This window comes from Heloderma suspectum, chromosome 9 (assembly GCF_057233095.1).
Source record: "Heloderma suspectum isolate Gila_16-S chromosome 9, 16-S_ref, whole genome shotgun sequence".
NCBI classification, from domain to species: Eukaryota; Metazoa; Chordata; class Lepidosauria; order Squamata; family Helodermatidae; genus Heloderma; species Heloderma suspectum.
Genome location: NC_139466.1, coordinates 29,015,752 through 29,030,443, shown reverse-complemented (window position 1 = coordinate 29,030,443; position 14,692 = coordinate 29,015,752). Strand labels below are relative to the sequence as shown.

General features: G+C 44.9%; 1 protein-coding gene across 1 annotated transcript in view; it reads left to right on the top strand.

Moving 5' to 3' along the window:
- The window catches only part of LOC146338551 (connector enhancer of kinase suppressor of ras 2-like), a 230,969-nt gene extending 219,595 nt beyond the window's left edge, over positions 1-11,374 (top strand). The window contains exons 12-13 of the mRNA XM_084813277.1: positions 7,835-7,921; positions 10,931-11,374. Coding sequence (XP_084669403.1) covers positions 7,835-7,921; positions 10,931-11,196 — 353 coding nt within the window. The 3' untranslated portion in view covers positions 11,197-11,374. The remainder of the gene's footprint in view (positions 1-7,834; positions 7,922-10,930) is intronic.
- Positions 11,375-14,692: the final 3,318 nt, after the last annotated feature.

The window sequence follows — 14,692 nt, the reverse complement described above, 5'->3', positions numbered from 1 at the left end:
TAGAATGGCCTTTGGAACAATGTTACATAGCATCATTCCAGGCATTCTGGGGAAATAAATATGGCAGCCACCAGCCTGGGAATAGCATGGAGGAGTGCAGGTAAATCTTCCCCCAACCCTGGCAATTAGTTGTGTCCATGCAAATAGCTGGAAACACACGCACACACACACGCCCGAAGGCTGAGAATGAGAATGATGTTTTCTCTCAGTACGCATTTTAACTCATGATTATGAGGTTTCTCACACCCATCCTGAACACTTTGGGTACAGTTGTCAGGTTACGGGAACACAGGATACCTTATATCCACCAGTCAAAAGATGCAAAGCTGTGCTTTCCGTTCTGCTAAATGAAGAGATGCTCCTGTTCTTTTAAAATCTTGTGCCATGCACAGGGGCTCCACAGACAGGGTGCTGAACATGGAAAAGACACACACACACACACACAGAGAGAGAGAGAGAGAGAGAGAGAGAGAGAGGCCATTGTAAACAACCTGCACCCTCCTGGGACACAGATAAGACAATTCAAGGACTGGGACACAGATGAGACAATGCAAGGAAACAACAAAAGAGAAAGCAATTGGAGAAGAAAGAAAGAAAGAAAGAAATGATCGAATGTTGCTTTGCAGGGCAACAGATGATGTTGCACAACTGAGGCCGTTCACTGAATGGATGTTTCTAACATTTGTCACATTCATTATCTGAGTTTGTTCACCCCAGAGTTGATTTTTACTTCAGTGACAGAAGTGTGAGTGGAACAGTAGATCGAGACAGAGGCTGTTTTCAGTCAGGAAGAAATCAAGCTCCATTTATCCATCTGCATGACTGCACTTTCAGATCTTTGTTCTTTGCTGTGTGTGCATGTTTTGCTCTTTTTCCCCTTGACCCACCCACTCAAAAACAGCAAAATTGAGGAAATGAGCTCCTGAGCTGGGGGGAAAGGGGAAAAGAAACGTGTATTCAGCCTTTTTTGTAGCTCTGGGGTTATTTTTGGAGCTGGATAATTGGTCAATGTCGATTGTTTCACAAAATAACTTGAGTGTCTACAGCAAACAGGCCACAAACCCAGAGCCAGACTGGCATTTGCTGAGTGTGTGTGTGTGTGTGCGCGCGCGTGCGCACATGCGCACGCATGCATGTGTGGTGTGTGTGTGTTTATATCGGTTCACTATCTCAGATGGGAGTTGACTCATGGACTGGAGGGTAGTTTTTATGTGTGCATTGATGATGATGCGCACTGACAAGGTCAGAAAGATGATCCATTCCCACATAGCCTGTTTTACAGATCTATTTCTCTCTTAATGGTGCCTCTTCAGCTTTCCCCACAACCCTACCCCGGTTTTCTCGAAAGAAAATCAGAGTGTTGAAGTACACATTGAGTGTGGTGTCAGTGCGAAGATTCATACGACTAAAACATATTCATAGAATCATAGGAATAAAACAGTATTGTGATCGCCATGTTTTTTCAAAACATGGCAATCACAGCGGAGGAGGACAGGGCCCAGGTAAGTGTGGGTGGCTGGGTGAATGGGCAGCTGGGCAAGTGGGCACAGAGCCAAGATCAGGTCTGGGGGGTGCAACTAGGGGCACAGTCTGGGTGAGCACCCACAGAACCCGGGCAAGGGAGGCGCCCGTCCATCCATAATTTTTGCATGCGCAAATTTGCACAAATTAGGAAACTTTAAAGAAAACATCCAATTCCAACAATGGAATGAAAGGTGCCTGACAACGCACAAAACACAGATGGAATGGATTTTACACGATCCATACATCCCTAATGGTAACACTGGCTGGAGAATGCTGGTGATTGTAGTCCAACACATCTGGAAGGCCCCAGGTTGAAGAAGGCTGTTATAAACGATACATACATGGATGGCTTTTCTCTTTAAAGTATGGGCAAGCAGTACGTGGGAAGATTTTGGAGCATTTGAAAGAACACATCTTTTGTAACTGATGTGGCATTTCTGTGCTTGAGCAGAAACATGGGAAGTGGTTTTATTCAAAGTCAGACCTTTGGTCCATCAAGCTCAGCCTTTTATGCCACAATTTACATAGAAGGAAGTGCTTTATGACCGCAAACGCCATAAGCTATGCAATTTACAGGCTGCAATTTGAGGCCGCCATTAGCCTATCATGCCTTTTAGACAGCCCAGGATGCCACCCCATGAACTATAGCAGATGTGCAGATAAGGGGGTGCTGGTCTGCTGAGGAATCCAGAGGTTGGAATCCTGGGAATTCGGCCACATTAGGGTCCACAGTGGATTTCCCCAGCATTCCGAGTCATACCCAATCCTATCTGGATATCCTTGAGGATGAACCTGGAACATTCTGCATGCAGAACATCAGCTGTACCACTGAACTATGACCCTTTTGTTATTTGGAGCTGAGGACAAACCATGTTGTATACTTAGTGATATGAAGATTCTGGAATGCAAGTTTTATGCTAACCCCCTCCCTCTTTCAACCCTCTATATAACTGATTACTGTAAAGTTCATATTAATAAGGTAACAAGATAAATAAAATATAATTGCTCTCATCACACACCGCAAGATTGTAATCAGGGGCGGGGGAAACCTGGCCTCTTCAAAGCATATAATGACATTCTGAATTAATGGCAGCTTATTTAATAGGCGGAAGAATCAGTGAATATGTGTCACAAATCAGTAAACTGCAAGCTCCATTTATCCATCTGCGTGGCTGCAACTTCAGATCTTTGTTCTTTGCAGTGTGTGCATGTTTTGCTCTTCCTTTGCCTGACCCACCTACTCAAAAACAGCAAAATTGAGGAAATGAGCTCCTGGGCTAGGAAAAAAGAGGGAAAGAGACTCTTGATTGTATTCAGCTTTTATTATAGCACTGGGTTTATTTTTGGAGCTGGACAATTGGTCAATGTCGAATGCGTCACAAAATAACTTGAGTGTCTAAAGCAAACAGGCCACAAACCCAGAGCCAGACTGGCATTTGCTGTGTGCGTGTGCAGGCGCGCGCCCGTATGCGCGCATATCGGCTGACTATCTCAGATGGGAGTTGACTCATGAACGGGAGGGTAGTTTTATGTGTGTGTTGATGATGATGCACATTGACAAGATCAGAAAGATGGTCCCACATAGCCTGTTTTGCAGACCTATTTCTCTCTTAATGGTGCTGCTTCTCCAGCTTTCCCCACAACCCTACCCCAGTTTTCTCGAAAGAAAATCAGAGTGTTGAACTACACATTCAATGTGGTAACAGCGCAAACTCTATATTAGTAACACATGAGCCAGAGAACCAAGGGTCGCTGGGGGGCTGCTCCTCCTGCCTCCCAGGAAGAACATCACGACAAGGGGGAAGCCAGCCTAGCCCAATGCGTCAGTCAGCGATGCATTTGCTTTCTTTCCCCTCCTCCCTCCCAATCCCTTTTCCTTTTGTGTCGTGTCTTTTAGATTGTAAGCCTGAGGGCAGGGACTGCCTTAATATTCGCCTTTTAAGCCACTCTGGGAGTCTTTTTTTGGCTGAAGGGTGGGGTAAAAATGCTCTAAATAAATAAATATATAAATAAAGACATTTTTCTCCCTCTGTCATAATACTAGAACCCAACGGGGTCATCCCACAAAACTGATTGTTGGGAGATTTGGGGCAGATAAAAGGAAGGACTTCTTCACACAGCATGTAGTTAAACTATGGAATTTGCTACCACAGGATGTAAGGATGGCCACCAATTTGGATGGTTTCAAAAGGGGATTAAACAAATTCCTGGAAGATAAAGCAATCAGTGGCTACTAGTCCTATGGCTATATCCTGCCTCCAGTATCATGGGCAGTATGACTATGTACACCAGTTGTTTGGGAACATGGGCGGGAGCATGCTGTTGCGCTCATGTCCTTCTTGTGGGTTTCCCATGGGAAGCTGGTTGGCCACTCTGTGAACAGAATACTGAACTAGACGGACCGTTGAGCATGGCTCTTATGTTCTTAACTGGAGACAAGCTTAGTTTTGCAAATGTATTGTTCATAGAGATCAACTCACTGGGAAACCAGGTCTGGCACCAATTCCCTACTTAGGGTATTTTGTGTAGCATGTGGAGATGCCTTTAATGTCTGAGTGCCAATAACCTTCCGAAACTTCTTTTGGACATGTCAGCTTATTTAAAAACCTATATGATTTCTCCATCAAAAAGCCATTTATTTAAGAAAGTTGAGAGATAACATAATAAAACCATAGAGAACGATTCATACCTGCATGTTTGTCATGCAAGAACTGTTCTGCATTGTAAAGTATTGTGTTTAAGTCGTCATCAGATGTGAAAGTTTTCCCTGTGGTGATTAACCAGTAACGGCTAATTCATACATGCAACTTATCAGTTACAGTAAACGATCTGTGTCCAAGAACTAGCCAATAGAGATGTGCTCTAGAAATATTTTGTTGGGTTTTTTCTCCTTTCATTTTTCAGATTTAAAATTATTTCCATAAAGCCATTCTTTCAGGAAACTTTCATCCATATTTTGTTCAGATTTAGTTCATCGGTTTTTTTCAGATTGCAGTTATGAAAACAGCTGTGGGGGGAGGGAAGCCCACTGTGCAGGACGAAGCTTGTTGCCTTAAGAGTCTTTGGCAGGGATGGGTTTTCCCAGCAGCTGTGTTTAGGGGTGCAGCCTTTATTTTTCCCCTCCGCAAGTCCATGCTAATAATGCTATCTCTTTTGACTTACATAGGGGGAAATGAAGACTGTGCCCTTGCTGGAGATGGGCTTCCCCAACCACCATTTCCAGAGGTACAGAGTTAATTTTCCCCTATGCAAGGAAAAGGAGACAGCACTCTCTCCAATCTGACCTGTATTCAGATTACCTCCAGTATGTGTGTGGGGAGAGGGACTGATCCTGCTGACACTGCCCTGTGCCTCCATGCATTGATTAGGTCTTCATCATGGAGCTTACAGACATACAAGTCCTTGAAAGGTTGTCCCAGAGAGGAAGGCCAGGATCTCTTCTCCATCATCCCAGAGTGCAGGACACGGAAGAATGGGCTCAAGTTACAGGAAGCCAGATTCCGGCTGAACATCAGGAAAACCTTCCTGACTGTTAGAGCAATACGACAGTGGAACCAATTACCTGGGGAGGTGGTGGGCTCTCCCACACTGGAGGCATTCAAGACGAGGCTGGACAGCCATCTGTCAGGGATGCTCTGACTTGGATTCCTGCATTGAGCAGCGGGTTGGACTCGATGGCCTTGTAGGCCCCTTCCAACCCTACTATTCTGTGATTCTATGACAAGGTTTATGCAAAATTGCAAGGTAGAAATCTTGTGTACATCTTGCACTCTCTCTCTCTCTCTCTCTCTCTCTCTCTCACACACACACACACACATTATTGCTCTCTCACATTATTATTATTATTATTATTATTATTTACATTTCTATACCACCCCAACCCCATAGCCAAAGCTCTCTGGGCATTTCACAGAAGTTAAAACATTAATATACAATATACAAAGTTTAAAAGCCATATATGCCAGTACATGAAGTCTGGAGTAGGAATGGGGGATAAATTCATTTCTGTTCACATTTTAATAAGAATCTACCTAATCTCACATTTTCAAACCAATGCACAAACTGAAACTCAGGTATCTTTCAAAATTCATACTTCTCCGAATTTCGCAATGGAGTTCTCTAATCAAAATATGCATGTTAAAAGGTGTATATTAGGGCAAAGCGCAGACAAAACAGAATATATTTGCAAAAGTAAATGCATTATATTTAGCAGCATTGCTGGCAAAAATATGTATAGTAGGCCAAATTGTGTACAAAAATGCATGTATTAGTAGAAGTGAACACGAATGCCTACAAATTTTCCTGAGAACTTAAAAAGAAAATTCGCAAAGTTCAGGATGAACCAATTTTAAGATTGGAAAAATGAGGAAATAAGAGAAACCAAAACTGACAGTTTCACCCATCCCTATTCTGGAGGCAGACATTGACTTGGTTTGCATAGCACGACAACCCACCATAGCTGATCACCCGAGCTGTGTTGTTGTCTTGTGCAAATCTGGCACAGTTTCTGCAGGGTAGCTTATTTTTCATGAACAAGCCACCCTGAGAACCCATGGCTTGCTTTACAGTTGTTGATACCCATGGTGGCTTGTTGTGTTGTCTGAACCCAGCAGGGTGACTTCATCATGAGTTGTTGCAAATGGCTACAGAGCCAGCCAATGAGAGTAACAAAAACCGAGGAAAGGACCGAAGAAAAGAGGAGTTCACCCACAAAGGCACCTGGGATATATGCCAGCAGGGCTTGATTCATTCCAAAGGAAGTGCTGGTGTGGATAATTTTGCACAACCCAGCATCACATTGTAGAATGATGCCAGCATGCCCCTTCAAAGGCAGAGTCGAGGGCGCACAACATGGCCTGGAACGGGTCGGAGGCTTGGTACACTTTGGCCCCCAGCCCAGCCCCCTCCGGTGCCTCCAGGTCCTTACATGAGCTGCCTTCTCCTTGCTGCCACCGCTGCCTCTGCTGCAACACCCCTGCTGCCTCTGCCACTGCCATCCCTTCCCCCACTGCCGGTGCACTGCCCCGCCGCCTCCTGAGGCCTGGACATGAGGTGAATCTTCTTCCAGGGAGTTACCATTTTTAAAATGGCAACCTCCAGGAAGTTACAGGAAGTTGCCATTTTAAAAATGGCGACTCCTTGGAAGAAGAGTCGCTGCATGTCCAGGCCTCAGGATGTGGCAGAGGCGGCAAAGATGGTGGCAAGGGGGCACAACGGAGAGGGCAGCAGTGGCAGAGGAGGAGGCAGCCCAGGTAAGGAGCTGGAGGGTTGCATGGGGGCATCTGGGGGGAACCTGGTTCAGTTTGGGGGCTGAGGAGGGTCGGGTCAGGGGCCCCCAAATCTGCCTGAGCCAGATTGGGCCTGCGTCAGAAGCCATAAAGCAGCTTCCAAGTCAGATCAGGGTGTCCCTGCACAGCCCTAATTTTTACAGGTTTTACAACCTGGGTTACAGCAAAGCTGTTGGAATTTTCTTCTATAAATTAAAAAATCTTCTATAAATTAAAAAAATCACCCATGGAACATAGCTAGGCAGCAAAATTTGTATCTCAGATATACGAAGTGTAGCAGGTTTGTTGAAATGAATGGAACAGGATGGAAATTTGGAACTTAGCCAAAATGGGACTTCTTTCATCCCGACGAGCACTTATTCATGTGCATGTGACCAGGTAGAAGAGAGAGGATGCATCCTTGTTCTAAAGCAGGGGTGTCGAACGTCCTTCAGCCCAAGGGCCAAATTCAGTTTTGGAGAAGCTCTTGGGAGCCACATTCCAGGGGTGGATGAGGCTGAAGGAAAACGGGCAGGACAAAGGCAATAGGAATGATGCCAAAAATGCCAACATATTTTAGCTTAAAGCTCTTGCTGCAAGGAACTATGCCTTAGGAGGGACATTCCAGCTAAGGGGGGAAACCATGCAAAAGCTGGGAAACCACCAAATGATTGGTGGTCAAGGAAAAGAGATTGGGGCCATGAGAAAGGGGTGGGCCAGATTTGGCTTCTGGATAGGCTGGATTTGGCCAACAGGCCTGAGGTTCAACACCCCTGTTCTAAAGGGTAAGCTAGAGTTATCTTTCTTACAAGTGCCCAGGATTGGTCTTAGTTTCTGAATAGGGGGCCAACCAGATGAAACTTTGGCTACTTACTGTTTTATGATTCCAGCACCTTCTGGAAATTGCAGTCACTTACCACTAGCTGCACCAGATGGCTGTTCTTCCTCCAAATGTAGCATGCACTAAGTCTTCCTAGACCACAGTAGCCCTTATTTTAATGAGTTCCAAAATGTTAATTGGCTTCCATTTGCATTTTCCCCAGGTGATCTGAGGCCAGTTTCTATGCCAACAGAGTACAGCTGGATAGGAGAATCAAAGGAGCCAAATATGTATAAGAGGGGCAGCCGAGGTGGGTGATTTTACTTCTGTGCATGCAAGAGCTTATCATAGGGATGCTGGAGAAATTCGAGATGGAGTAAAATGAGTTCGGATTTCAAAGAATCCGACCTGTGGAATCCACTGAGGAGCAACTAGGGATGTACGAAAGACTCACCTTCCATTCCGGGGGGGGGGGTCTGTCCCTCCCCAAGGAATCCTCGCTGGCCAGCTCCGCTCCACAGCAATTCTGCAGAGCCACCAGCCAGCTCCATAGCACCAGCAATAGGGCCGCCATTGCCGTACCACTGGCTGAGGCTGAGTGACTCCGGACGCAAATGGCATCCATGACGCCATTTGCGGCTATAAAGGTCTTAGATTAAGCTAAATGCAGCCATGAATGGCTGCATTTAGCTTAAACTAAGGGCTTTACAGTCGCAAATGGTGTCTGCTACGCCATTTGCATCTGTGGTTTTTCACACAATAGGGTAGCCTATCACACGAAAAACCACAGATGTAAATGGCATCCACTATGCCATTTGCAGCCGTAAAGCCCTTAGTTTAAGCTAAATGCAGCCATTTACAGCTGCATTTAGGTTAATCTAAGACCTTTACGGCTGCAAATGGTGTAGTGGACGCCATTTGCGTCCGGAGTCACTCAGCCTCAGCCAGCGGTACGGCAGTGGCGGCCATATCGCTGGCACAATGGAGCTGGTGGTGAGGAAGATCCAGCCAGGGAGGATTGCTCAGGGAAGTGGAGGGAAGTGCTCCATTCGTCTACGGACTCCAGAGGAATGGACCCTCACTGGGGTCCATAGAGGAATTCTCCACCATCCCTAGGAGCAACCCCCTCAGGCTGCGTGGAGTCCGTGGACTTCCAGATGATTTTTTTCACTTTCCCAAAATTTATGCATATAAATTCGTAGGAAAATACATACGTTTCTGCTGAGGAAACGTTGAATGGAATGGGGACAATACGCTAAATATTACATACTAAGGAGAATTATGTAAATACTTACATAAATGGTTATGGCGGATGACAGAACAAAAGGCACCTGACAATCTGTGAAACACAGATGGAGCAGATTTTACACAGTCCACACATCCCTACTTATCAACATTCTTCTTTCATTCACGATGACCGTCAACTGGGAAGGGCAACTCTTTTTTGACTCAGCAGAGTTCTGCAGTATGTACAAATCAATTTGTGTTTTGTGAGCTGAGCGGCAGGCTTTTCCCCAAAGTCTGGGAACTTTTTTGTGCATTTTTCCCTGTAGGCTCCACAATTTGCGCAAATTTCTGATTAATTTGAGCAAATTGGGCTGTAATTTCCACAAATTGCTCGGAAATTTGCGCAAATAACAGAACCTGCACAAAATGCACAAAATGTCTGGAAAATGTGTGAACTGGCCTGACTCACTGCAGACTGAGTGAAGCACCACAGCAGGAACTGGAACAAAGTGCTGGGAGGATGAATCTTGGGAAGCCCATCAAACTATACCTCCCAAACGGGTTTCTCCACCATCCCTGCCTTTCATCTAAATGTCTCATATTCTTCCCCTGAGCTCAGGGATAGGGAACATGTGGCCCTCTAGATGTTGGGCTGCAAGTCCCATCATCACTCATCATTGGCTATGTTGGCTAAGGCTGATGGGCATTGAGAAGTCCCACTTCATCTGAAGTGCCACATATTCTCCAAGCTGGAAATTCCCAGTCCGTGTTGAAATTCTGCTTGAGGTAAAACCTGTTAAAAACACTCATCTAGTAACCACCATGCACCTTCATGCTCTCCCTCCCTCAATTGTCACTACAACAGACTGTACAGATTGAGATGAGAGGTGAACCAGGGCCATTCCATCAGCCCTGCTGAAAGACTATTTATTTCCTCTTCCCTCCCATTCCTTTTTTCTGGTGTATCTTTTTTTAGATAGTAAGCCTGAGGGCAGGGGTGGTACAGGGCTCCACCCCCCACAATGCACCTTTTATCCTCATAACAGCCCTGTAAGGTAGCTTAGGCTGAGAGATAGTGACCTACTGAACTTTATGACCATGGGAATTGAACCCAGATCTTGCACCCAACGTGTCCAGCATTCTATTCACTATACCAGGGATAGATAACCTAGCTGCCCTCCCAATGTTTTGGACTACAACTCAGATCATCCCCAGCCATCATGGTCAATGACCAAGGGATGATGGGAGTTATAGTCCAAAACATCTGGACAGTTCCAGGTTGGCTATCCCTGCACTACACCCATACTGGCTCTGGAACACCATCCAATCCACTCTGCTAAACTAGTTCTTTTGCTTCCTTTGGCATTCCTCAGACATTTCACCCAAGCAAGAACCTCTTAATCAGCCATTCCCAACCTTGGGTCCTGAAACATTGTTGGGCTTGGGCTACAGTTCCTATCATCTCCATCTAGCATGGCCAATGTTTGGGGATGATGGGACTTGTAGCCCAACAACGTACAAGGACCCAGAGTTAGAAAAGGCTGCTTTAAATTCATTCACCTCAAAATTTCACTTCAGCTAAAACTGAGTGGTGATTCTACTGAAGAGATTTTTGGAAGCTCTGGGTAGTAAGTGAAAGAGCAAAGAGTTAGTGCCTCTGTTTATTTCCCCAGGGAAATGACAAAAGTAATGTCAGTTTTGTAGTTCTCATGATATACACAGCAGCAGTCTTAAATAGCTTTGGTGTGCCAAAGAATAGCTATTTTAAAAGGTCTGTTGGTTTCTTTGGTGAAATAGGCTGTGAAGAGGTTATAGAATTACTGTGTTTCATTTCAAGTGTGCCTCAGCTAAACAGTCATGTCTAGAGATGACACCTACTTGAACAAGCCATTGTGGTTTGTGGATTCACTTGAAAATGTCATGTCGCAAACAACCTCCAGAAAAACCTGCTTGAGGCTTCTATTTCTTTTCACCACACATAAGTATGTTTGCATTCTTATTAGCATTGAACTGATGCTCACCAACCTCTTTAGTTCAGTTTTTCTCATTTTTCTTCTCTTTCTCCCCCCACAACCCCACCCCCCAACAACAGACTCTGAGAATTCCCTCCTGCGATACCTGAGTGATGACAAGATCGTAGTGATCCAGGAAGAGCCATTGACTCAGAAAGACAACAAGCGGGATACGGGCCGCAGGTCGAGGAAAAAGGGCAAGAGCAGTGGAAGTCCTAACTATCCCATTAGCCCATCCATGTTGACCTCTTCTGTTAATGTACGGCTTGAACCCGGACAGCAAGATGTCTTGAATTTCTCCTTAGCTGAGAACAACACCGTCCCTCTTTATCACGTAAGGTTCTGACATTCATTTGATGCATTCAGTCTTTCTTGTTCTTGTCTGGTTTTGGAGCCGTTAGAACTGAGATTTGAAAGAATGAAAATGAATGTAGGCCCGAACTACACGTGACCTTTTTCTTGTTTGTTTGTATTTGTTTGTTTGTTTATAAGTGGCCTTTCTGGACCAAGCCCCCCCCCCCCCCCGTGAACAAAATACAAAATATAAAAATACAATACCATAAGAGTAATAGTAATTTTATTGCTCTAACCCATGACAAAACAGAAGGAACATTCGGAGGTGAGCAACAAATGTTGCTCTCAATGGCTTGGCTACCAGCACAAATAAGGAAAGATGCAAGGTAAGATATGTTTCATTATCAAACTTCAGAAAGGATACAAATTTACTAGCTGTAACAGAATTCTTCCTGAGCCTAAACCCAGGCAATGCAATAATATAATATTATAAAGAAACTTGAAAATTAAACTTGAAAACAACAATGCATTAAAATATAATTCTGCCATTCTAAAAATCAACATCATCATAATCCAGAGCCACAGCAATAGACCATCAATAAGACAGCAGCAAGGCTAGTACAACCATTAAAAGCCATTAGAAATGGGTGGTTTTTTCAAAACCTTTTTCAATACTGCAATTGATGGGGGCCAGGCCAGCCACACATCCCTTGGGAGGGAGTTTCATAAGGTAGAGGCTGCCACTGGGAAGGCCCTGTCCCCAGTGCTCACCAGTGACCAAACCTTAATTCATTCCTCCCTGCAAGATAGGGTGGCCACCTGTCCTCTTTTACAGAGGACTGTCCTCTATTTGAAGGTGTCCTCTATTTGGAGGGCTATCCTGTCCATGTCTGGTCTAAAGATAAAGAACCATACAAAATGTCACCCATCCACAGTTAGCTCCTGGACAGCAGACTGAACAGGCAGGCACAGAGGTCCCCTGGTCAGAGTCTTCCACACTACAGTGAAATGTACTGTATTTCTATTTAAATTATAGTAATTCTTTCTGAATTTGCATTGTTGCATATAAATTAGCATATGCAAATGTTATGCAAATCAGTGTCCTCCATTGTCCTCTTCTTTGGTGATGCATTTCCTGTTCTTTCACAATTCGTAAGTGGCCACCCTACTGCAAGATGACCCATATGCTCAGAATGATGTCCTTGCCAGAGTATTGTTGAGGGCTTCTGTTTGTGGTTGTTTTATGCAGGATCGTATTCTAGATCTTGGTAGAACCCTCCTACAGTGGTATGTTTTCTGCCTCATTCTACTAGCTCATCTGTGGCTGTTCCAAATCTCAGACCAGTTACACCCTACACCTAAGGAAGGAATGCTGTTTTATTGTCTCTAAAATGAGACACTGAACCTTACCAGGGCATTTTCATGGAACACTGACCATCTCTAACAGAGGCTGGCATTTCTTTCATCCTTGGCTACACTGTTGTCAGGAGCGCCCTGGCGGCCTCTTTCAGTAGACTCCAATAGCCAACTCAAGACACAGACGAAAGGATTCTTTTCAAGGCTTTAATCCTTTTACAACTTAATGACTCTTTCAGATGCTAATCACCAGCGACTAGGCAAGGAAACGCAGAGTGGCCTATGCTTCGAGTAGGCAGTTGACCCCTGTTTGAAAGAAAGTCACTTGAAGACCCTGAACTTATGGGCTAGGGAGAGATCCTCCCTCTTTGTCTTGGGTCCATGGGAGGCAGCCATTGCTTGCATGCCAAACAGGTGCTACGCCTCCTTTCCATGCCCTCCATCACTCGTTGCTCCCTGCATCTGCGTCGAGCATCTAGCAAGCCTCGTTCCCGCACTTTCTCACTGCTAGGATCACTACCTATCTCAGGAAGGCCGGCAGGAGGAATCTCTGCCAGCTGCTGTGCCTGTGAGGGATGAGCTGGCTCCTCTCCCACAGATTGCTGATCCTCCTCAGAATCAGAACTGCTCTGGGGTTCTATCAGCTCAGTTTCCACCCTGACAACTGTGACAATCTCCCTGCATCAGTAAATGGCCATTGATCAACTTATTCTCCATGAGTTTAGCAAATTCCCTTTTGAAGCCACCTGAAGTGGTGACGCATGAGAATTTCATTTTTGCTAGCAAAACATTTGAGCACACCCCCTTCAAAGCTCCACCAAAAATATTCACAAATTGTTGAACCTGTCCTTGCATTCAACTCAGAGGGGGATAACAGCTTTATACAAAAGCAATACAGGGAGAGAACTATGCCTGGTCAATCCATCATGTCACTGAAAGAGCGTCACTAAAATCATAATGCCCATCCAAACCTCAACATTGCAATTTACAAGTTTGATTCAAGTGCTCCAAAGAGGTTGCAAATCCTTGAAGCCTCTGCATTGGATCTATATAGTTGCGATCCATATAGCAGAAGGGTCAATGGCTTTTCACGGACCTTGTGATAATGAGGCAACATAGAGGGGCAGAAGGAAAAATGCACTGAAAATGAACTTGTAGCTTCAGCATTGGGTTTTGTTATCTTGCACTGGATCCAGGAGAGGCATCGATAAATGTTAATACTGGCAGCAGATTTTCTATATAGTTCCTTTCCCAGAATTGGTCATTCCTTTCCTTTGAAAACTAATGGGTAATTTTTACAGTCTTCTCTTGAACCTGACATAATCTATTCGCACAACCACAGTAGTGTGGTTGAGCCAGGGTTCTCAGTGATGGAGCACCAGGACGTTGGCAGTATTGTTATTATCATCATCATCGATGCTGACGTCATCTGCTACCACCACCCCTCAGGTTTTCCTTTTCCATCTGAGCTTAGCTGCAATCCTCACAGGAACTGGGGGTGGGGATGAATTTTCCTAGCAATGATCTATTGTTCCCTGTTGTGATGAAAAGTGTTTTGCAGTGGCTTGTTCTTGAATGAGCAACCAAGACCCATTAGCTTTACCAAAGACCTACTCCTGGTGGAGATGAAAACGGCTAGAACTGGTTTGGTGAAATATGGAACAACACAGTTGCCTGAATTTTGGGGACTCTCCTTGGGAGTGTGGCTATGGGAACTGTCATGATGAGTGCATGGACTTCAAATTTTACCACTGCACAACCATGGAGCTTGGAGACATGGTAGGTAGGCTGGGTAAGAGAACTTGAAATGCCACCGCATGATGCCTCCTAACCACCATGTTTCGTATATCAGTTGGGCATACCACTATAAGGACTTAAGAGGAGCCCTGAGGGATCAGATCAAAGGTCCACCATCCTTTTTTCCCAACCTGCTGCCTCTAAGAAGCTCACTAGCAGGATATGAATGTGATAGCCCACCCCACAGTTGCTCTCTAGCATTGGCAAAACACTACCTGAACCCTGAACATGGATATTCCATATCACTCCATATATAGCTTCCATATATCAATGACTAATGGCCATTGATGGGCCTATTCCCCATGAGTTTATCTAATTCCCTTTTGAAGTCATCTGAAGTAGGGATGTATGAGAATTTCATTTTTGCTCGTAAACCATGCAAGCGTGCCCCGTTC